The sequence below is a fragment of the Barbus barbus genome (assembly GCF_936440315.1).
Source record: "Barbus barbus genome assembly, chromosome: 42".
NCBI lineage: Eukaryota > Metazoa > Chordata > Actinopteri > Cypriniformes > Cyprinidae > Barbus > Barbus barbus.
Window position 1 is genome coordinate 1,346,083 of NC_136720.1, and position 25,110 is coordinate 1,371,192.

Consider the following 25,110-nt stretch of genomic DNA (forward strand, 5'->3'; position numbering starts at 1 on the left):
ATGGAGAGAACAAGAATCTTATGCTGCTGTTTTATAAAGTATTGTTAGGTACCGTATCACAGTATGGTTTGGTAACCTGTCAGCACAGTTTAAATCTAAGTTGATGCACCTGTTATTGACAGCATGGAGAATTGTTGGGCATGATGAACATTTTAACCTTCAAGATTTATACGAGGAATGTGTTCTTAATCAGGTCGAGAGGATTCTTGGTGATCAGACTCATTCCTTGTATTTACAGTATGAACTTCTTCCCTCTGGTAGAAGATATAAAATCCCAGTTAAACCGATATAAGGATTCTTTTATACATGTATCGGTGCGTTTGTATAACAAGAGTTTATCTTCATCTTATTTTGAGCTTATCTTTTTATTATCTGTTTATTGTATGTCTGCAGCAACATGTAGTCCACAACAATCTTCCTCTCGAGGACAATAAAGTATACTGTACTATACAGTATACAAACCATGGTATTTCCCGTGTCTGGTCAGTAATACTCCCAGATTTGTCTGTGTTGTGTGCAGGAGTTTACTGGTCCGTATACAGCTCTTTTCATGCACTGTATTTAGGGACATAAATGATGACACAGACACAAATAAGTAAATTTAATTTATTAATATATGTGACCCTGGAGCACAAAAGCGGTCTTAAGTCGCTGGGGGATATTTGTAGCAATAGCCAAAAATACATTGTATGGGTCAAAATGATAGATTTTTCTTTTATGCCAAAAATCATTAGGATATTAAGTAAAGATCATGATCCATGAAGATATTTGGTAAATTTCCTACCATAAATATATCAAAACTTAATTTTTGATTAGTAATATGCATTGCTAAGAACTTCATTTGGACAAATTTAAAGGAGATTTTCTCTTTTTTTTCCCTCAGTTTCCAGATTTTCAAATATTGTCCTATCATAACAAAACATACATCAATGGAAAGATTATTTATTCAGCTTTCAGATTATGTAGAAATCTCAAGTTAAAAAAATTCACATATGTGGAAAAAAATAATACACAAATACTCTTTTTTTAACGTTTGTTTGTTTATTTATTTAGATAGGTTAGTAGCTTTGGCACTGCACACCAAACATGCCTGTTTTGAAGTTTAGACAGAATCTCATTAGTCAGACATAATGTATTTAAATATGTATTTCACCCAGAATAAAACTCTCACACGTTTTATTATTTGTATGTGTTTTTCATGTGTGTATATATATATATCGGATTGTAGACACAACAGCAGGGTGTGAAAAGGACTTTTATTTTGATGTGGTACCATGACGTCATAAGGCTGCGCCGCGCGTCTGTTGTGGTTCGGTTGAAGAAAGGTTTGTTTTTATTAATTTAAAGTGTTTAAATCGATACGACGCATTCAGTATATTAATAGTGTTTACAGGCGATGCAACGTTAATTCATTATTACTCAGTGAAACATCGCAATAGTTTATCTAACATTAAAGAACATTGTTTTGTGTGAATAAAGCGAATGAACACATTAGTGACAGAAAAGTGCGTCTCATTTCTCTCCCCGTGTCCCGAGCTCTCTCTCTCCGTGTCCCGAACTCTCTCTCCGTGTCCTGAACTCTCTCCCTGTGTCCTGAACTCTCTCCTTGTGTCCTGAACTCTCTCCCTGTCGAGGACTGAGGAGAAACACAGCTTTTATCAACTCAGAGTCAATTGAATCGATTCAAAATGATTCAGTAATTCGAATCACGCCTGCTGCTCAAAACAGTGTTAAAGAGCAAACAAACACACACCTGTATTAATCAATGACAACTTTAAACAAATGTGTTCAGGAAAGTGTCATCTGTACTAATATACTAACCATTAAATACCTAATATTAATCAAAAGGACATATCAAGAGTCTAATTTCTTAAGTTGATGATTATTATCAATTGGCATAGTTTGTGTGTGTTTCAGCTTGAGGCCATTAGCTCTCAGTTTGACTGACTCCAGTGATCTAGGGAGCTGATCGAGACTGTTAATTATTCTCATCTTAAACAGGACTCCTGCTGAAGCGACTGAGATCCACGAGACACTGTTATAAAGATGGCGTTTATTAAAGAGGAGAGTGAAGAAATGCAGATCGAAGAGCTATTCAGAGTCAAACATGAAGATCCTGAGACACAAACGGGTTGGTTTTTATTCTCAAAGCTGAATTGTTTTGTCCTGTTCATTTATTTGCTATTAACAGGTGTTTCTGTACCATGACCTCCTGCAGCTTTCTCTCTTATCTTCAGATTCATTTAAAGGGGTCATGTATCAGTTTTTCTTCAAATGTTCTTATATTGTTATTAGGATTTCTACATCAAAGCTCTCATAATTTAGAAATAAAAGACTATTTTATTATCTTATTTTAGTGCTCTGATTTAAACACTACATAGTTGTGTCCTATTTAATTCAATGTAAATGGCCACTGCTACAGTAACATCTTCGCATATGAAATAAGTAACTACATGTGGGAGTCTTTTAATAATAAAGTTTATTTGTAATGCATCTTTCTCAAGCACAAGGCGCTACAACATGTACAAAACAAACTAACAAATCAAACTAAAATACATATCACAGTAGTAAATCAAATTAAAAACTTTACTAAAAAGATGTGTCTTAAGAAGTTTTGTAAAACAACTTTTACCTTTGCTGCCGTACCATCGGTGCAGCAGGTGCAATGATATTACACAGCACCTGAAAGTAGTCCCCAGCTAGGTAACTAGTTATGATATAGCTGAGGACTACTTTCAGGCGCTGCGTAATATCATTGCACCTGCTGCACCGATGGTACGCAGCAAAGTTCCTTCATTATTACGCCGGAATGAGAGTATAGTTCCTGGTCATATCAGCCTAGAAAATCACAACTTTTCATTTTCCGTCGGTCTAAGTACACGATGTAACTACAGAAGAATCAAGTTTTAAATAGGAAAATTATCGAAATTCTTTGGTAATTTTTGAGCGAGATGCTAATGGTCTAATCCCATTCAATGATCTATGGTAAACTAAGCTAAGCTAAAAGTGCTACCACCAGAGCAGGAGATCGGCTGAATAGATTAAAAAATGGTAAAACTCAACTGTTTAACTCTAGGGGAGTTGGAAAATGAGCCTCTTTTTTTTTTTTTTTAAATGGAGTGTTCCTTTAAATGACCCTTGGCCCACAGGACACGACGGTGTTTCTGGACCATGTTCACATATGGCTTCCTTTTTGCATGATAGAGCTTTAGTTGGCATCTGCAGATGGCACGGCGGATTGTGTTTACCGACAGTAGTTTCTGGAAGTATTCCTGGGCCCATTTAATAATACTAATGACAGACGCATGCTGATGAGTGATGCAGTGTCGTCTGAGGGCCTGAAGACCACGGGCATCCAACAAAGGTCTTCAGCCTTGTCCCTTACGCACAGAGATTTCTCCAGTTTCTCTGAATCTTTTGAAGATGTTATAGTAGTAGTAGTAGTAGTAGTAGCCCTTTATTGTCACTAGTCACAAGTACCAGCGAAATTAGCCATCAACCTGTCCATACATACACAAACATACATACAATACAATATGACAAGGGGGTGGACAGGACAGGAAGACAGGGAATTTGAGGAAGAAATACAGCTTAAACATGAGGGAGGAGGGGAGAAAAAAAAAACCCAGACTATGCTCCTATGGGAGTACAGTGTGAGAACAGAAAAAACACCCCAGTAACAAAAGCACATAATCAATACACCATAGACACACGACTTGCAACAGGTGGGGGGGGTAATCCAGCTCCTACAAACAGCCATCCGGTCCAGCAGCTATTATCAGCGCCGATCGCAGACCCGCCTGTCGGACTGGCGGAATAAAGCAGCGAGGGACCGGGGGTGGGGGGGTGAATGGAATGTCTGTATATATGGGTATGTGTGTGATGTGAGTTCGTGTATTTGTAGGCCTGGAAATCCGCCCCGCTGGTATCCAAAACAAGTTGTCTCAGTCCGCAGATTGTGATAGCGACACAGTAATTGCATTGCCATGGAAACGGCCTTGATCGGGACCCAGACGGAGTCGAGAGTCACCAGGTGTCTGTGGGAGGGGTCAGGAAGCAAGAGCGTCTCACTGCAGTGCCCTTCCGGGGGAGTTGTTTCTAGAACGACCTTGTCCGAGGCAGTTCTATTGTTTTGGGAAGCCGAAAGATGATAAGATTGTTTGGTCTTGGTGCGAGCAGCTGCATACCAATTTCACAGCTCTCTTTGTCCATTCTGGTCTCCAAGTCCATCAATTTTTCTCAGCACAGCCGTGAGCTTCTCCGTGATAGAATCCATATTGCGGTTGATGGTTTCAGTCTCAATGCTGACCGCTCTGCCCACTGCTTCAATCATGACGGGCAGCCTTGTGAGGCTTTGGACAGCTGTTCCCGTCTTCTGAATTCTCTGATAACCCAGGGCAAAGCCTAATCCAATCAGCAGAAAACCCGTTATCATGCTTCCGAATAGGTAGATGTCTTCAATGTCCTCCATGGAAAGAGCCGCCAGACACACGACCCGCCATCTCTCCCATGTGTCCATCGTGTAGCCAGTAGCGAACGTCTCGTCCGGACAATTGGGCTCCCTCGAGCCCAGGGCTCTTGTAGAGAATATGGTGTCAATTGCGTTGAGAGACCAGTTGATCAATTCCATGATTTTTTTGAAAGAGTCTCTCAAGTGTTAGACAATAGACAAGACGAGAGAGCAAGCAGGGAAGATAAGGGGAGGAGAGGAGAGAAAAAGCGTCCGCCTTCGCAGAGAGCCAAGAGAAGAAACCTTATGCACTGTAGATGAAATTTGCAAAGCCTTTGCAATTTGACGTTGAGGAACATTGTTTTTAAAGGATTCCACAATGTTTTTACGCACTCTTTCACAGATTGGAGAGCCTCTGCCCATATTTACTTCTGAGAGACTCTGCCTCTCTAAGACATACCTTTTATAGCTGATCATGTTACAGACCTGATGTAATAATAATAATTCATTATATTTATATAGTGCTTTTCTAGGCACTCAAAGCGCTTTACATTGTGAGGGGGTATTTCCACATCCACCACCAATGTGCAGCATCCACCTGGATGATGGGACGGCAGCCATATTACGCCAGAAAGCCAACCACACACCAGCTTATTGGTGGAGGGGAGACAGAGTGATGAAGCCAATCAGTACATATGGGATGATGGTCAGAGGCCAAAGGGCAAATTTGGTCAGGGTGCCGAGGTCACACCTCTACTCTTTTCGAAAGACATGCTGGGATTTTTAATGACCACAGAGAGTCAGAACCTCTATTTAACATCTTATCCAAAAGACGGTGCTTTTTGACAGTATAGTGTCCCCGTCACTATACTGGGGCATTAGGACCCACACAGACCACAGGGTGAGCACCCCCTGCTGGCCTCAATAACACCTCTTCCAGCAGAAACCTAGTTTTCCCAGGAGGTCTCCCATCCAGGTACTGACCAGGCTCAACCCTGTTTAGCTTCAGTGGGCAACCAGTCTTGGGCTGCAGGGTGATATGGCTTCCGGCTACAGTATATTGTCAATTAACTTAATTAGTTGCTAGATGTTCTCCCAGTTGAATCTTTTAAAATATTTTTAGTCCTTTGTTGCCCCCATGCCAACTTTTTGGAGACCTGTAGCAGGCATTAAATTTGAAATGAGCTCATTTAGTGGATAAAAGTGTAAAATTTAAACATTTGTTAAATCAAATCAAATCAAATCACTTTTATTGTCACATCACCACAGCACATGTGCCTTCGTGAGTGAAATTCTTGAGAGCGTGCTCCAGACACTGCAGAAACAATTTACATATAGACATTACCTTACATACGTACAGACTTATACAGATGACAATGTGTAATATACACATACGTATACTCAGTACACACAGTGTACTATTAGACAGACATACAGTTACCGATACACATTATACACAGTATGTAGTACACATTCTACGTTATATACACACAGTAATATGCGAAGATGCAGCAGATTATATATAAACCGGATGTGCAAATGTCATGGATGTGCATTGGATGGTATCCAGTGCTGGCAAAAAGATTGTTGTATTTGTGCAGTAGTGTACTGGTAGTCCAGTTTGAACTGTATGGAATTAAAGTGCAGTGCGTGGTATATTGTAAAGTGGGAGTGTGCTGTAGGGTGTATTAATTTCGACTGTTCATTAGCCTGATAGCCTGAGGAAAAAAGCTATCCCTCAGTCGGCTAGTGCGGGATCGGATGCTGCGGAGACGTCTTCCTGAGGGCAGCAGAGAGAGCAGTCTGTGGGACGGGTGGCTGGAGTCATTGATGATCCTCCGGGCTTTCTTTATACACCGCCTGGTGTAGATGTCCTGGAGGGAGGGAAGCTCACCTCCAACAATGTGACGGGCAGTTCGCACGACCCTTTGCAGAGCTTTGCGGTTGCCAGCAGTGCTGTTTCCAAACCAGGCGGTGATGCAGCCGGTCAGGATGCTCTCCACAGTGCAGGTGTAGAATGATCTGAGGATGCTGGGGCTCATTCCAAACTTCCTCAGCCGTCTCAGGAAGAAGAGGCGTTGGTGTGTCTTCTTCAGCACTGCATCTGTGTGAGCGGACCATGTGAGATCCTCAGTGATGTGAACACCGAGGAATTTGAAGCTGTTTACTCGCTCCACAGGTGTCATGTCGATGGTGATGGGTGTGTGTTCTCTGCTCTGTCTCCTGAAATCCACCACCAGCTCCTTGGTCTTGTCGATGTTGAGTGAGAGGTGGTTCTCTTGACACCATTTAGTCAGGGTTCTCACCTCCTCTCTGTAGGCCGTCTCATCGTTGTCAGTGATCAGGCCTATCACCGTTGTGTCGTCAGCATATTTGACGATGACGTTGGAGCTGTGTGTTGCTGTACAGTCATGTGTGTACAGGGAGTACAGGAGTGGGCTGAGGACGCAGCCCTGAGGAGCACCAGTGTTGAGGGTCAGCGGGGATGAAGTGTTGTTGCCCATTCTGACCACCTGACATCTGCCTGTCAGGAAGTCCAGGATCCAGCTGCACAGAGATCCGTTTAGTCCCAGAGTCTGGAGCTTCTCAACCAGTGTGGCAGGCACTATAGTATTGAATGCTGAGCTGTAGTCCACAAACAGCATTCTCACATAGGTGTTCTTATTTTCCAGGTGGGAGAGAGCAGTGTGCAGGGTGAAGGCAATAGCATCGTCTGTGGAACGGTTTCTGCGATATGCAAATTGTAGGGGATCCAGTGAGTCAGGCAGCACAGAGCAGATGTAGTCTCTGATGAGTTTCTCAAAGCACTTGCTGAAGATGGGTGTCAGAGCAATGGGCCTCCAGTCATTCAAGCATGTGATTTTATTTTTCTTTGGAATGGGCACAATGGTGGATTTTTTGAAGCATGCGGGAACCACAGACAGAGAGAGGGAAAGGTTAAAAATGTCTGTGAAAACCCCGGCCAGTTGGAATGCGCATGCTCGGAGCACACGGCCTGGGATGCCATCGGGACCCACAGCCTTGCGGATGTTCACCCGTCGGAAGGATCGGGTTACATCTGCGACAGAAAAGGAAAGTGCGCTCGCCTCTTCTGCTACAGCCGCGGGAGCGCGCTCTGTGTGGGCGGTGTTGTGAGCCTCGAAACGAGCATAAAAGTGATTAAGTTCGTCCGGTACAGAGGCGGCAATGTTCACAGTAGCTGGTTTATTCCCTCTGAAATCTGTGATGTTATTGATACCCTGCCACATGCTTCTTGCGTTGTTGGATTTGAATTGTTCTTCAACTTTGTTTTTGTATTGTCGTTTGGCAGCTTTGATTGATTTCCTGAGATCGTAACTGGCTTGTTTGTGATCGTCAGAGTTTCCGGATTTAAAGGCAGATGTCCGCGCTGACAAGGCTGCTCGGACATCGCTGTTAATCCACGGTTTTTGGTTGGGGTAGATGCGGATTGTTTTTGTCGGTACTACATCCTCTACACACTTCCTGATGAAACACGTTACAGTATCTGAGTACGCCTCTATGTTGTCATCAGACGCTGCCCGGAACATGTCCCAGTCCACGTGATCAAAACAGTCCTGTAGTATAGCGTCTGATTGGTCCGACCAGCATTGAATTGTCCTGAGGGCGGGTGCTTCTCGTTTCAGTTTCTGCCTATAAGCAGGCAGGAGCAGAACGGAAGAGTGATCCGATTTGCCGAAAGGTGGGCGGGGGAGCGATTTGTAGGCGTCCCGGAATGGAGAGTAGCAGTGATCAAGTACACGATCACCACGCGTGTTGATGGTGATGTGTTGAAAGTATTTTGGAGCTATTGTTCTGAAGTTGGCTTTGTTGAAGTCCCCCGTAACAATAAACGCTGCGTCTGGGTACGCGGTTTCCTGCTCGCTTATATTCCCATACAGTTCCTTGAGTGCCTGGTCTGTGTTGGCTTGAGGGGGAATGTAAACAGCTGTGATTATGATCACTGTAAATTCCCTCGGTAGCCAGAATGGTCGACACAGAAGCATATGAAATTCCAGATCAGGGGAGCAGGAGGATTTAATAGAGTGTAGGTTCCTTTCATCACACCACGAGTTGTTGATAAAGAAACAGACGCCCCCGCCTCTGCTTTTCCCTGTGAGCTCTTTTGTTCTGTCCGAGCGGTGCACGGAGAACCCCGTAAACTCGATGGCTGAGTCTGGAACCACTGCAGACATCCAGGTTTCTGTGAGGCAAATAATGCAGCAGTCCCTTGTTTCCCGTTGGTATGAGATGCGTGCCCGCAGTTCACAGAGTTTGTTGTCCAGTGACTGAACGTTAGCCAACTAAATAGTTGGGAGAGGAGGTCGGAGGGGACGGCGTCTGAGTCTGACAAGGACGCCGGCTCTCTTCCCCCTTTTCCGGCGGCGTTTCCTCGGTCGCGATCGTGCGGCCCAGACAAAGGGCTCTGATGCGGTGTCTGTAAACAAGGCGCCGGCGTTCAGGAACTCAAAGTCCGGTTTGCGTTGCGCGACGAAGGAACCAATGTTTAAAAGCGTGTGTCTATCGTAGACAGTTATACTGACAACATCGAACACGTGAAACAACAAAATAACAAATAAAACATAAGAAACATAAGAAAAACTGCAGAGTTTTCTTGGAGCTCGCAACACGGCTGCCATGCTCGGCGCCATCTTGGTCCAATCCTTATATACTTATATACTTATAAGTATATAAGTTCTCTATGTTCTATTGTGAATAAAATATTGTCTCATGTGATTTGAAAATCTTTTAGTTTTCATTTTATTCAAATTTAAAAAACATCCTAACATTTCTGGAATTCGGGTTGTATATAAGTAAATTAATTAATTCTTGTCCACAAATACCAAAATAATTCTCAAGTTATCTAAGATAAAGTTGTGGTCTGTGTTATCACAGCACAGATCTAATAGCACCTGAAGAAATGTATGTAATCATGATTACAAGTTTTTTAAAAACATCTGTTTCTGTACTGCAATGGGGCTTAAATACTGACTGAATATGTTCAGAATTACTGAACATGGCTGCGAGAACAATATGCAATGTCTATAGTTAACCAGCTTTCCTTAGTCAAGCTGTTTCATAAGTGGTTGATAACTGCCAGCTTAAAGTATTTGGGACATTTCCTAAAGAACAGAGTTAACAGTATTGAGAAGAGTATTACAGACAACACCTCTTTCAGTAGCTTGTTGGTGGAGTCTAGAATGGTTTCTATATCTAAATGTATTGATGTCTGTTGCTTTGTGCCATTTAAAATGGGGTTAACTTGTTTCCTTTTTGCTTTAGACTTGATGTCACATAAAGAAGAGAGTCAAGAACGGAATGAAATGGAAAACAAAGATCAGTATGAGAAACATTGCGACTTCACTGGAGAAACCGCCAATTTAAGTTGCTCAAAGACTAAAAAGATTTCTACACGAAAAAGAGCTCAAAAGACAAGAGCTAAAGGTAATTTCAGCTGCCAACAGTGTGGAAAGATTTTCACTTTAAAAAGAAACCTTGTAGTTCATAATAGAATTCACACTGGAGAAAAGCCTTACAGCTGCCAACAATGTGGGAAATGTTTCATTAAAAAGGGAAACCTTACAGCCCACATGAGAACTCACACCGGAGAGAGACCTTACACATGCCCTCAATGTGGAATAAGTTTCACTCAAAAAGGAATCCTTGAAAGGCACATTAGAATTCACACCGGAGAGAAGCCGTTCACCTGCCAGGAGTGTGGAAGAAGTTTCATTCGAAAAGGAAGTCTTAAAGGCCACATGAGAATTCATACTGGAGAAAAGCCTTACACATGTCCTCAATGTGGAAAGAGTTTTACACATAAACAAGCTCTTAATGTCCACATACAAATTCACATAGGAGAGAAGCCTTACATATGTGATGAGTGTGGAAAGAGTTTCTATCAACAAGGACACCTTAAAGTCCACATGAAGAGACACACTGGAGAGTGTCTTTTCACCTGCCAACAATGCGGAAAGAGTTTTACTAGAAAAGCAAACCTTGAAATCCACATGAGAATTCACACTGGAGAAAAGCCATTCATATGCCCTCAGTGTGGAAAGAGCTTCGATCAACAAGGAAACCTTAAAGGCCACCTGAGAATTCACACTGGAGAGAAACCTTTCCCCTGCCAACAGTGTGGAAAGAGTTTTACTTGTAAAGCAAACCTTGAAATCCACATGATATTTCACACTGGAGAAAAGCCATTCATATGCCCTCAGTGTGGAAAGAGTTTTACTAGAAAAGCAAACCTTGAAATCCACATGAGAATTCACACTGGAGTAAAGCCATTCATATGCCCTCAGTGTGGAAAGAGCTTCGATCAACAAGGAAACCTTAAAGTCCATCTGAGAATTCACACTGGAGAGAAACGTTTTACCTGCCAACAGTGTGGAAAGAGTTTCAGTCAAAATGGAAACCTCAAAGCCCACACAAGGATTCACTTAACCCTCTAAGCGCCAAAGTTGCAAAATTGCGACAAGACGTCATACTTCATGAAATGGGCTGTAGTTCCTAATCTGGTGTAATGGCTCATTTGTATTCCCTTCCACTAGATGGCAGACATGTAGTACTTCGATTCTAGACCAAAATTGTTCGAGGAAATAGCAGAGTAAGTGAGCTATCGTGTCATTGATGCGGAAGCAATTCAGTTCATAGCATCTGAGTAAATTGTGAGATTTGTGAGAGAAAATCGCCAAACGGCTAATAAAAAGTTGTACTGTGAGGATGTGTTGCAAATGTTATTGGCCGATTCTGACTCTGAAGGGGAATATTTGCCTTTTGGAAATGACGATCGGCCGTCTAATGATCGCGCTTCTCCCGGTACACCTTTTCCGCGCAATTGTGCCGCTGCGCAAGGCGCGATCGTTCACAAAGCACAAACAAGTGATCATTTCAACACTTTGCCCAACGGGGATGGGGGTGGCAGGGGTGGACGTGGTCTTAGTGTCCATAGGAGAGCTGTTTCTCTCTGATGATCGGCCAGATTGCGCTGTTTGTTCTGATCGCGCGCGCTCTAAGGGCCGCCGGCAGACAGTACAGCTGCGGTGTGTGGGGTCGGTCTGTGCGCTGTGCCATGCAATGAGAGCTACCATACTCTCAAGAACTATAAACTGTCACATAGATACCTGATTGGACAGATAGCTGGTCAACTGATCAAAAAATAGGCACATGCATTTTACTATGGCACAGTAATATAGTAATAATTTACTACTTTCTCCTGTTTTACTGTTGATTTCCTCTTTTCCTGATCATTTGGGATGAGGATAAAAAGACAAAAAAACAACAACAACATGCAAATAAGTTCAAACATCCATTCAATATCTATTATTTCCTGAAAATTACTGATGAACTGATAAAAAAGTAGGCTACTGTTCACATGCGTTTTACTACTATATAGTATAGTAATATAGTAATAATTTAGTACTTTCTCCTGTTTTATTGTTGGTTTCCTCTTTTCTGATCATTTGGAATGAGGAGAAAAAGACAAAAAAAACAAACAAAAAAAATCAAACATCAATTCAATATCTACTATTTCCTAAATATTATGAAATTCAAGAGGGCCGCCCCTGATGACGTCATAATATGCAAATTAGATGAGTATATTTACACCCCACATAAACTTTCGGTCATGCCCAACATTTTTCTAATTTACAGTAGATCTCTATCTTTAAGCCCTTTCAAGCCACAAGCTTTTGAAATCTTGATGTCAAAATCCAGCATTTTTTCCAAAAAACCTAAAGGGTTAAGACAGAACAGTTTTATATGTCATGAGTGTGGAATGAGTTTCACAGACAGGAAGGAATATAAGAATCATGTAGTAACTCACACTGGAGAGACATGAGAATTCACTGTGAAGAGAAGCCTTTCACATGCTTCCCTGAGGAAGGAGTTTCAGATCTAAAGAACACTTAAGTCTTATGAGGCATTACAAGCCATTTACTTTAGAGATGCACCGACTGACTGACGTTTTGACGTCACACTTACGACGGCTGATCATTTATGCTGTAACAGATGAGGCTCACGCAGCCTGAGTGAGAGTGTGAGAGAGACTCATGCAGAAATCAAAACAAATGAGTGCAACAGCACACACAGAAAGTTATATGCATACTACGGTAGTAAAAAAGGAAAGAAAGAAACTTATAATATAGGCTATGATTTAGGTACGCAACATTGCATAACCAATGTTTCAACACGATTGCAATGTGCTTTCATACAATGGTAGTTCAATAAACAAGTTAAAATGAATTGACTAACATTTCAGACACAGTATTGACTGTTTTTGCTCAGTTTCGCTGACGAATATGGTTCCAGTCAAAGCCACAGAACTGTTTTGTATCTCTGAGCAACACAGCGGTGTTTCTTTACGAAACGAATACACGTTTTTGAACGAATCAAGTGAGTCAATGATTCAGTAAACTGTTCATAAAGACAGTAGTAGGATCACTCACTGCTAGAGTGTAAAGTTGTTCTGATCACAACAAACTCAGAAACATGTGCCTTGTTCCTAGGAGATGTGTGACAAATGAAAACAATATGCTTTTTATAATTGGCTCAAAATATCAAACATTTTTGATCTCGGACGACTGGATATGATTTTCTTTGAAATCTGCAGACTGGCTCTGACTTTAGGCTACTAGCGTCAACTTCTCCAGACTGTAAAAAAAAACAGGGCAAAAATGTTTTTGACCTTAAGACCGGCATCTTTTGAAATACTCCACAGATTCTCAGGACTAAGACAGTGTTGAGTTGCCATAGTGCAGTTCTTTTTTTATCAGTCTTTTGAATTTGAAGTGTTTTATTTAGCAGACATGTTTATAAAATAGGTTTTTGGTAAAAAGCCAAATGTACAAGTTCAGAATCAGAATGAGATTCAAATTTGTTGTGATTTCTGGAAGCTCTGGGTACATTCATACATAATTAAAAAAATAAAAACAAAGTAATATGCATCTTGATCAGAAGGTTTATGTGTAGATGTGTGCATTATGTACTGTATACAGTGCCTTGCAAAAGTATTCATACCCCTTGAAATTTTCCATGTTTTGTCACATTACAAACATAAATGTATTTTATTGGGATTTTATGTCACAGACCAACACAAAGTGGCACATAACTGTGAAGTGGAAGGAAAATGATGAATGGTTTTAATTAGTGTGGCGTGCATTTGATTCAGCCCCACTGAGTCAATACTTTGTAGATCTAGGGCTGCCCCCTAATAGTCGACTAATCATTAATCGACCAGAAGAGGCTTGGTATTATTTCGCAGAAAAAACAAAAACAAAAGGCGGCACTCTGTGACTAACAGCTCTTTAACGGCTAGTCTATGGTAATACAGTACATCGGGCAGGACATCCAAACACTCGCCTATCATTCATCGACTTCAAATATGTCTTATCATCTGAAATATGTAAGTATTAGCAAGTTTACATGGCCTCTCATGGCCTATCTAACGTTTTCTTAGAATGTGCGCTTTTCAAGTGTCTGTGCAGAGTGTGATAGCTGAACAGTAGATCACTGCAGGACAGATGGAGGCGCCGGAGAGGTTACTTGCACTTAAAATAACCTACTGTCGTTTTTGGTCATACAGATGAGAGTAATACATCTTTCAAATCTGTAAAGACTGCGTTTATTTGTGTGCACTCACAATACTGCGCTTTTGTAATAATGAAAGCAAACAGGATGTGCTTTCTGCGGTCTCGGTCTGTGAACTTGAGCACGAAACTGTACATCTTTGTCTTACAGACATTAAAAAAATATCTATTGAAATATCTGCTTTCAAATGAGCCAATTCAAATGGAAAACAAATTCTCAAATTATGTAATCCGTATGAAACAGAGGTGCATCACTACTGCAGAGATGACAAGTCAGTATCAGCAACTTCATCTCTTAATCCGAAAACAAAGAAAGCACTAGTTTATCAAATAATTAAAATGTTAATGCAGTCTCCTTACTGTTTTTCCCTGAATACATTCATAATCATTACTTCTGCTGGTGTGCTGTGCCAAGCTTTATGCGTGTACTTGAGCGCTTATTAGGCTATGTAGGCAATTAAATGCGCATTCAAATGATTTAAATGGTTTATTAATAAACGTGCGATTAGTCGACTAATGTTTCAAATGAACAACTACTAGTCGACCAGAAAAATCCTTAGTCGAGGGATTTCCTTACCGATCAGCAAGGAAAAGCCAAAAGCCTGACAGCTGGAGCGTAAGGGAAAGTTAGTCCTGCAGGCTTGAGACAGGTTCCAGTCGTCAGAGCGAGTTTCTGTGAATCATAGCATGTTGAGGGCTATTTTATTACATATTTCGTTTCATATACTGTAAGTAACATTGGTGTGTCTGGATATTTATCAATATTGACATATGTAAGCTAAGCACTGGGATTCACAGGAACCGAGTTGTTTTTTCACTTTTTTTGTGTGTGTTTTACACTGTTATTGTGCTCCCTGTTATCGAAATTAGTAAATGATCAATTATAAGCTGAGAATCACCTCTGTTCCCCCAACACACAGCTGCAAAGAGACTGAACAGAAGTGGCACAAGCCAAGAATCATGGTAACTAATGCTTCTAACAGAGAACTTTGATTCTATTTATGTGATCTTCTCTGCCCCCCGTGTGGCCCCCTGTGCACCTTGACCCCACCCACCTACCTGACTATAAGTGATGTGGCCCCACAATTTCAGAGTCAGTTTTCTTCAGAGGGCAGTGTTATTGTGCATTTAATCATGCCCAAAAAACAGAGATGGCCTCCTGTAACTTCAAAAAGAGAGCAGGAACGACGCGAGAAGTTCCGACAGAGGCTTTCAAGGGACCTGGACAACACAACTCTGCGAGTTAAGAGGGCAGTCTTCTGAAAAAGATTTAAAAAAAAAAAAAAAGAAATTTTGCCAACCTCACTGGCCACCAGTGATTTCCTCAGAGGAAAGCAAGAGGAGGAGACGGTTCCGGGAAAGACTGGAGAGAAAGTTTTCTCTCCAAGCCTCCCCATCCAGTAGAAAGTCTAGGAAAGGCCTGCAGAGAGAGTCCACCAGTCAGCAGTGGCCTCCAGTGCTCAAGAATGTCAGAGTATCAGGTGAGATTTTTAAACTATGAAATAATGTAAAAGAATGAATTCATATAAAAAAAAAAGAAAAGAAAAAAATGTCTAAAATATATATTTATATACTTACAGCTGGCTGTGCTCCCTCCTCTATCAGCTGTAGCTGATGCAGCCCTTAAACGGGTGCCAAGGGCCCCAGCCTGGAGAAGAAAGAAGAGGGCCGAAGAGGACAAAAAGGCCCTAATGCACAACAAAGCCATTGCACGGCGAGCAGATCCAAAGGGATATCCCTGCAGATTGTGCGGACAGCCAAAGAGACTGTAGTTTGGACACAGTTTCTTTAGAGGAAAAAGTTTCTGTGCCACCTCAGCTGGACAAACCGCTTCTCAATGGCTTTCTGAGCAGAAGAGGGTCGCAGCTGCAGACGATGTGCCTCGGACAACCGCCTGGAGGAGAGAGGAAGCCATTGCACAGAGCCTGCCTCAGAAAAGGCCAAAGAAATGCAAACCGCTAACTTGCTCTCTGTGTCAGCAGCCAAAAACGAAGGATTATGGACACTCACGATACGATGGCAAATCCTTTTGCAGCAGTTATGAGGGCAAGCCTGTGGAACTTTGGCTGGCAGAATATTGCTCCCCCTGAATAATTACCTCTGTAATTTTGTTTTGTTTGTCTTAATCTTTTATTGTCTTTTTTAATGTTATTAGAGTGCCTGGTTTGCAAGTAGTTCAGTAGTTGTTTAGTTTCTGCTGTTACATTTTTTTTTTCTGCTAAAGATTTAAAAAAAAAAATTGCTTTTTTTTTCCATTTAGTATTGTGTATTTTTGTCTCTATTGTGAACTATTTAATAAATAAAACTGTTCATAAGTAGTTTACCCTATTTAATGTTCAATTTTGACAAAGACTGTTTAAAATATTAGCATTTAGTATTTTGTTTTTAGTATTTAGTCATTTATATACCTTATACCTTTGGTCTGTTTTCAAGTAGTTTCTGTTAATAATTTTTTGTTAAAGATTTCTTTTAAAAATTCTTAAATATTTCATATTTTGTTGTCATTTATATATTTCTTTATACCTTTTGTCTCTATTGAGCACTATTTAAAAAAATAAATCTGTTTTGAGTACTTTCTGCTGTTGATAATTTGTATTTAGTATTTTGTTTTCATTTATATTTTTACATTTTGTCTCTATTGTTAACCATTTAATAAATACAATTTTAAAACAGACTGTGTTTGAACTAAATATGTTTTAAGGGCAGAACTGCTATTAACTTTATAGTCAAGTTTATAAAGACGCGTATATAATTTGTATTTTTTTTGTATTTTTTAAGTAGGAACATTACAATGCTAATAAACAGAAACAAATGAGCAATACAATAAAAGAAACGGGTAAGACAATCAAAAATTCATTTATTACTGTTTAAATGAGCTTTATGAAGGCAAATAAACGTTCTAAAATAAAGAACAATCATTTTAAACAACACTATTTACATGACCTTCATTGAAGGCAAATAAACGTTCTGTAAAAGAAAACAAGTAAAAAACATTTACAATATAATTATAAAACTGTATCATTAAATGACATCTAACTATTTACAGTGAAGGATTTCCCTCGTTCCTCTTCTCTTGCAGCCACTCTTCTAGTGTCTTTTCCGCCGCTGTGGCACAGAAGAAGAGGCTGCCCACCCTGGTGTGCCCAAACTCTTTTTTTCTTGGCTGCCCACACTGACTGCATGTGTACTCTTTTCTCTGAGTTTTGGGAAACGGCAGCCCTTGCTTTTGGGCCAAAACCTCTGCTGCCTTCCTCTTCCTCCACAGAGTTGTTCTGCTCAAGGATGTTCCAGGAGCAACACCTGGAGCAAAGAGAGCAGCTGCTGATGGAGCAGAGCGAGTGACTGGTGGTGGAGCAGAGAGAGCAGCTGCTGATGGAGCAGAGCGAGTGACTGGTGGTGGAGCAGAGAGAGCAGCTGCTGATGGAGCAGAGCGAGTGGCTGGTGGTGGAGCAGAGAGAGCAGCTGCTGATGGAGCAGAGCGAGTGGCTGGTGGTGGAGCAGAGAGAGCAGCTGCTGATGGAGCAGAGCGAGAGCGGCTGCTGGTGGAGCAGAGAGAGCGGCTGCTGGTGGAGCAGAGAGAGCAGCTGCTGATGGAGCAGAGCGAGAGCGGCTGCTGGTGGAGCAGAGAGAGCGGCTGCTGGTGGAGCAGAGAGAGCAGCTGCTGATGGAGCAGAGCGAGTGGCTGGTGGTGGAGCAGAGAGAGCAGCTGCTGATGGAGCAGAGAGAGCAGCTGCTGGTGGAGCAGAGAGAGCGGCTGCTGATGGAGCAGAGAGAGCGGCTGCTGGTGGAGCAGAGAGAGCAGCTGCTGATGGAGCAGAGCGAGTGACTGGTGGTGGAGCAGAGAGAGCAGCTGCTGATGGAGCAGAGCGAGTGGCTGGTGGTGGAGCAGAGAGAGCAGCTGCTGATGGAGCAGAGCGAGAGCGGCTGCTGGTGGAGCAGAGAGAGCGGCTGCTGATGGAGCAGAGAGAGTGGCTGGTGGTGGAGCAGAGAGAGCGGCTGCTGATGGAGCAGAGAGAGCGGCTGGTGGTGGAGCAGAGAGAGCAGCTGCTGATGGAGCAGAGCGAGCGGCTGGTGGTGGAGCAGAGCGAGCGGCTGGTGGTGGAGCAGAGAGAGCAGCTGCTGGCGGTGTTGGTGCAGTGTGAGGAGTTCGCTGCCCATGTCGTATGGCCTGACCTGACATGTCAGGGTTTGCGATGAAGGGGAATGGTGGAAGTCCTGTCCCAGGCTCAGCGGGCACAAACGTCTTCTGTTTGGCTTCTGGAAGCGGGGTGTGAGACACCATGGTGATCTGAGGTAAGGGCACACTCAGAGCCAGCACATCCGCTTCCAGCTTCTTTCTATAGTCATTGTACCTGTTTGAGATGGCACAATTAATAGGATGACCTGAATCTAAGAATTGCATGACTACATTCTAAAATTATGTTTATAACTGGCTCTCAAAGAAACTACTTACCCGACATAAAGCGTCCTCTGATTGACCTCGAACAGCTGAATCCTGGTCCTTCTCCTCAGTGCAGGGCAGTTCCCCACCAGCCTCCGTATGGCCAGGTAATCATGTAGAATGGCAGCCCAGCGGTTCATGGAAACACCCCACTTCACCTTCCCCGCTGGATGAATGGAGCAGAGCTCCAGACATACTGCCTCTACAATCCTGCTGATGTTGGGCCTTTGCGCAGGGCCTGACCCCTGCCCTAGCACACACCTGTAATAAACAAAAAAAAAGAGAAGAGATGATAAATCATAAAAGGCTCACAGTCTTATCACAGCTGTTTAACTAATGTTTATAATAATTAAAATATAATAATTTACATAATGCTTAACTACTTTAGAAATGTTTAACTAACCGCTTCAGGCTCTCCTTTCCATGGCAGGTTGAGGTTTTGGAGTGGGTGGCCTTGAACCTGCCTTGCAGAAGCCTGTCCTTGTGCCTCGGCGGATAGGAAACCCCCTGTTTGTCACTGTCCAGCAGCCTATCCCACAGCCGGACGATGTCAGCTGCTTCCCTATCTGAGACACAAGGCTTTTCTCTGAGCTCGACGAGGTACCTGGCCAGCTCCACCACTCGATCGAACCCTGGAGGGGGGGGGGACTCCCCCCTTACATGGGTCACATGGGGGGGATTTAAAGATTCTTGGGGGGGGGGGGAATAAATTGACACATCGGGCTAAATGAATCATCTTCATTTATTTATGTCTACAGTTTTTAATGTATCTTGGTTTTCAAAGAATTATAACAAAATTTGTCATGCTCTCTTTCAAATTGACATTAAGAACTGTATTAAAACTATATATTAAGAATCACTGTATTTGTATATTCCAGTTTCAGTTCAATTTCTTTGTTTTTAAAAAAGACTTTATACAAAATACGCCATGCTCTCCTTCAAACTGACATTAAGAACTATATATTAAGGTCTCTCAATTTCAGTGTATTTCATAGGTTTCAGATCAGTTCAGTTCGTTGCTTTTTCAAAACTTCATACAAAATACGTCATGCTCTCCTTCAAATTAACGTTAAGAACTCTGTTTAAACTATATATTAATGTATCTCAGTTTCAGTGTCTTTCATGTTTCAGTTCAATTTTAGTCACTTTTTTCCATTGCTTGTGACTTTGTGACTTCTTTCCTCTGTCTCCTCCTCTTCATCTCTTTCCATTTGATGATGGCTCTGTTGAAGTCGAACTGTTCATGAGAAGGTCCAAGCTCTGAAATGACCATAAGATTTGTGAGACTTGTATTGTTCAATGAATTTCTGAATTTAGTTTTGATCCTGTTTTGTGTGCTGAATCCACATTCACATGACACACTTGCAACTGGTATGACCATGGCTGTCTGAATGAGCGTCTCCATTTCAGTGAAAACATGACTATGTTCACTTAACACAGTCTCTGCAAACTGCTGAAAGGACAGTGAAGTATATGAATCACAGGAGACCATGACTTGCTTCAGCATTGTGAACTCCTGGTGAGCTTCTGGCACTTTCACATTCGATGAAAAGTGTTTCAGCAGGTTGTCTAATTTCTCTACACCGTAGAGACTGAAATTCTCTGAAGACTGTTTAGCAGCGATGGCCTTCTTTGGCTCCAAAATTGTGAACCATGAAAGAAGATTTATTGTGTCAGCATGGAATCTTCTGTCAATCTCATCAATCAAGGATCCCACATACCTGCTCTTCATGCTATCAAACGTTGGCTTTTGAGTATGGCATTCAAAAAGTTTGTCTCCTTTAAATGTGTTTCCCTCAAGACAGTTGAAGAATTCTTGTTCTGCAGGACCAGGGTGGGTTATTAATTGTCTCAATGCTTCTTTGGTACCCTGGATCATTGGTTGGACTGTGGATAAGTCCAAGTCTTCCCTTTGAAAATGCTTGGAAAGAAGGACTATATGTGTAAGCACATCCTTCATCATGTGACACAGGGCCACAAAGTTGAACTGCCGAACATAAATCATTAACCCTTTGGCTTTTTCTGAGTCCTGACTGTTCGAGGCAGCCATGTGTTCCAGGACATCTCTTAGGGCTTTCAGGGATCTACACACCACTGACTTTGCACTGTGAACTGATAGCCATCTCACTGTGTGAGGCTGGGGAAACTTGAGTTGTTGCTCATCTAGTTGTCTTTGCACTTCATGAAGTGTGTTGCTTCTGACAGCAGAGCTGCTGAAAAACACAAAAATTGCTTTTAAATTTTGCTGCAACTTCTTCACCTGTTCAACTGATCTGGCTGCATCACTTGCACAGAGAGAAAGACGGTGAGCTGTACAGTGCACTCCTACCAATTCAGAATTGTAGTCCTCTCTGAGTTTTGAACAACTCCTTTACGGCATCCTGTCATAACAGCAGCACCATCTGTACAGACTGCTACAAGTTTTCTTCCATCTAAATTCTTGCTTCACATCCTCAACAATGGTGTCTGCTTTTCCATCCATAATTTCAGACTTTCTAAACAACTTTGTTTGAATTTTGTTGTTTTCGATGTACCTTACATATGTAATCAGTCGTTTGCTGTTGCTTATGTCAGTGGACTCATCCAGAATTAAAGAAAACACTGGACTTTTTAGGACACTCTTGTCAATGTCATCACAAAGTGTACTTGCAATAGCCTGGTGCATTTCTGACAATGCTTTGTCATTAAGATAGCTTCCATAGCTTGAGTCTGTCTTCGGATGTTTGAAAGAAGGACACTCCATCTCCTTCATAAATTTCACAAGATTATGACATTTTGAATTGGCCAGTTCATTTTCTGCAAGAAAGTAAGCAGTTTTAAGCAATCCCTTCAACTCCTCTTCTCCCTGCAGCTGTGCAGTTTGGATAGCATTAGCCATAGCATTTTTGGATGTTTCTGCTTCTTTCTTTCGTTTTAAAGCTGCTGAATGGCCCGTTCCATTGGCATGTCTAATTAATGTAGATGTTTTGTAGCATTGGCTGGTAAATTGTGTACTGCTGTACATCTTACAATCTGAACAGCTCATTATTCCATCATTTATTTCTAGCCAAGGGTAAATTTTTAGCCAGTTCGTTTGAAATTTATCCTTTGACTGCTTCACCTCATTTTTCTGTGGATCTTCAGTTTGGCTGCTTGTCAGCTTTTCGGGGTCAGACACTTTTTTCTTTGGATCGTGATCTGGATCATCAGAACTTGTCTTTCGCTTCAGCCATCGGTCCATATTTAAACAACGCTCACCGATGGCGCCTTTGGGTGTCCCAGATGACGACCATCCTCTCCTGGTCCACCAAAGGGATGCCCATGGTTTCCCTGGCGTCCTTGAAGACCTCCAGCATCTCTCCAATCAGCCGTTCTGTCTCCTCCATGCCTCGCGTGCAGCGGCGACAGTGCTGCACCAGCTGTCTGGAGCTGAGCCTGCTGGTAAGCAGCTCATCTGTAAGGACCGTGATGCCCTGTTCATCACGGGCTCCCTCCTTTTTGCCTCCCGCAGAAGGGCCACATCTCCCTCATCCCACACGAAAATGCAGGCAGAGAGCTTTGCCATGAACAGGCCGTAGAGTGGGTGACTGTCAGTGTGCAGACCTGCTGCGAAGCACCGCAGGAAGTGCCACACATCCAGATGAACCACCAGATCATCCCAGCCGCTAAACATGGCAGCTGCCCTGAACGAACCCACAGCAGTCTCTGTCCACATAGAAGGGTGAGGGGAATGCCACTCCAGCCGCCTTGTACCTGTCCACCAGGCCTGTGGTCATGGACAGCAGCCCCTGACCCTCATTTGAGGTGAGCACGGACATGAGGACCTGCCCGTCCTCATTCCCCACATTGGTGACCCCGGCTGCGGTGCCAGCGGCTGCTCCTGCCAGTTTTTTGGCCACCTGTTGTTGAAAAACAGAAGATTCAATAAGCTCCAAACATGCCTCACATTTACAAAGGATCAAATGTGCAAGTACACTGTAAAAAGTGACAAGTTGACTTAACTTAAAAAAATTGAGGAAACCCGTTGACTTAAATTTTTTAAAGTAAATAATAATTAAAAAAAACACTGACTGTACAAAAAAGGTGTTTGATGTGCAGGATATCACAACACAGATCTTTGATGAAAGAGACATCACACAAGTCACCAACAGTATGTCAGGGTGTCAGAATGTTATTGGTCTGAGGCTAACACCCATCAAAGGTCGAGCAAAGATCAATGGAGGGGTGGAGGGGTGTTTACACATCCGGAATAGAATCTGAATAGAAGTCAGACAAAAGGTGTCTTTTGAAAGAACTGCAAAGTAAAAAAAAATTGTTGTTTTGTTTACAAATTAGGTGTGTTTAATTTTTATCAGTATTACAAAAATGTTTTAATTATTATTAGCAGTTTAAACTTTAGTATTAGCATTACAGCCTACTTAACGATGTAAAATATCTGTACTTAATTGCACATGCCTATTCATTTTTGCTTATAATAAGAACACATTTTTCATGACTCACCGGTAAGTGAGGATTGCTGGAAACATCCTGTGGTGAGCCAGATCCAGCTGGTCCAGGATATCGTAGGACCAGCGCTGACACTACAATTATTCTGTTGCCAGGAAATACCAGCCGTGCAAATTCAGCACCCGCCTCACTGTCTTGTAGAGTCCACAAGATGTCAGGCGGTGACCGGACCATCTGCAGTTTGGTGAGCTGCAGATCAGCTTATAAGACCACATCCTGTAGGGCATCCACAAACACAGCGGCCAGGTGAAGAACGCGTCCGGCGATGCTGGAGGCTGATGATATTGTAGACGTGGCTGGGGAGGGTACCACCACATCTGCAGGTTATCTGTTAGCACTGCCTTGCCACCCTGGTGTCGGAAGAGAGAGTGACCGATCCACTTGTGTTGTTCCTTTGGAAGTGAGCGCTTCCAGGCCTCGGGAAGAACAACCTAAACGCACACACACACATATATACACACACAAATGAATATATCAATATACATGTTTAAATATGTACTGATGAGACACAAAGGCACACTTCTGGATTGAACACCGTACCTCAGGAGTTGCTGACACCAGGTTCTGGGCGGCTCTCTGCTCCAAGCGCATTGAGCGGATCGGTGCTGAAGGCAGTGAAGGTGGTGGAAATACTGTGAATAACACAACACAACTGTTACAGACAAGCAGAGGGATGACAAGACAGATATGGTTATGCAACACTACAATATGATGGTATTTGTGGTCACATATGATCAGCTAAGTGCAAGTCAATGCGAAATGTGGATAATTTTTTTTTCAGCACACAAAATAAAACACACAACACTCACCCTGTGACTCCACCTCCATGGCTGACACCAGCAGATCTTCAGGCACTAAATAGTAAATGTTAGTCAAAATTACGTTTGAACTGAACAAACATAGAATTACATCAGGAACAGATCTAAAAACTCACCATGTGCTGTTGCTGGCTCAGAATGTGAGCTTTGGGTAACTGGAGGAGAGGCCGGACGTGCAGGGTGTTGGGCAGCAGGTTGGGATGCAGACGATTTTTTTTTTTTTCAGCCTTTTTCTTCTGCTGGTCCCTCGGCAGGATGTATTTTTTTAGAATCTTTTTTAGTTCTTAGATCCTGGACGGTAGGAAATGGAGAAGTTAAAGCGCGTGAAGAATAGTGCCCAACGGGCCTGATGGGGGTTTAACCTTTTGGCTTCCCTGAGATATTGTAAGTTCTTGTGATTTGTGAAAACGGAGAAGGGGTGTTGGGCACCCTCCAACCAATGCCTCCACTCTTCTAGGGCTAGCTTAATGGCCAGAAGCTCCCTGTTGCCGACCTCATAATTACGTTCCGCCGGGCTGAGCTTACGGGAGAAGAAGGCGCATGGATGGAGTCTGGCTGGTGTCCCCTGCTGTTGTGAGAGAATGGCACCCACTCCTGAAGTGGATGTGTCGACTTCCACGACAAACGGTTTCCTGGGGTCTGGGTGAACTAAGACTGGGGCTTTGGTGAATGCTTCTTTCAATTCTTGGAATGCTTGGGTAGCTGCAGGAGTCCAGACTAGGGTCTTGGGTTTGTCTCGGAGCAGGTTGGTTAAGGGGCTGGTTATGGAGCTGTAGTTCTGTATAAACCGTCGATAAAAGTTGGCAAACCCCAAGAAACGTTGGAGTCCATTGATGGTGTCAGGAGTGGGCCATTCTCGGATTGCCTTTACCTTCCCCTCGTCCATCTGGATACCATCGCTACTGATGTTGTAACCCAGGAACTGCACTGAGGGAAGAGATGGTACTCCCTCAGGCGTTGCAGGACCTCCGCAACGTGGCGATGATGTTCGGCCATACTCCAGGAGTAGATGAGTATATCATCAATATATACCAGCACAAATTTATGGAGAAACTCCCGGAGCACCTCATGCATAAAATCTTGGAATACGGAGGGGGCGTTGACAAGGCCATAGGGCATGACGAGATATTCGTAATGGCCTGTAGGGGTCACAAAGGCCGTCTTCCACTCGTCCCCCTCGCGTATTCGGATAAGGTTATAGGCACTGCAGAGGTCCAACTTGGTAAACACGGTGGCACCACGGAGATGTTCCAAGGCCGCTGGGACGAGGGGAAGTGGGTAGCGGAACTTCACAGTTATCTTGTTTAGGGCGCGGTAATATATGCATGG

The 25,110-nt window shown here is 42.8% G+C and overlaps 2 protein-coding genes across 2 annotated transcripts in view; one reads left to right on the plus strand and one right to left on the minus strand.

The window, feature by feature from the left end:
- Positions 1-25,110, minus strand: part of LOC306861610 (polyunsaturated fatty acid 5-lipoxygenase-like) — a 587,266-nt gene that overhangs the window by 253,692 nt on the left and 308,464 nt on the right. The window lies entirely within an intron of this gene.
- Positions 1,264-11,926, plus strand: LOC306861642 (uncharacterized protein). The gene is made up of 3 exons (XM_079404037.1): positions 1,264-1,325; positions 2,002-2,131; positions 9,731-11,926. Exons 2-3 carry the CDS (start codon positions 2,047-2,049, stop codon positions 10,900-10,902), a joined length of 1,257 nt encoding a protein of 418 aa, XP_079260163.1. The 5' UTR covers positions 1,264-1,325; positions 2,002-2,046; the 3' UTR covers positions 10,903-11,926.

Bases quoted from the DNA above. Each gene is read 5' to 3' on its own strand.
- LOC306861642 (XM_079404037.1), top strand. From the start codon at position 2,047: ATGGCGTTTATTAAAGAGGAGAGTGAAGAAATGCAGATCGAAGAGCTA. The intron at 2,132-9,730 runs GTTGGTTTTTAT...TTTTTGCTTTAG, and splicing joins AGATCCTGAGACACAAACGG to ACTTGATGTCACATAAAGAA.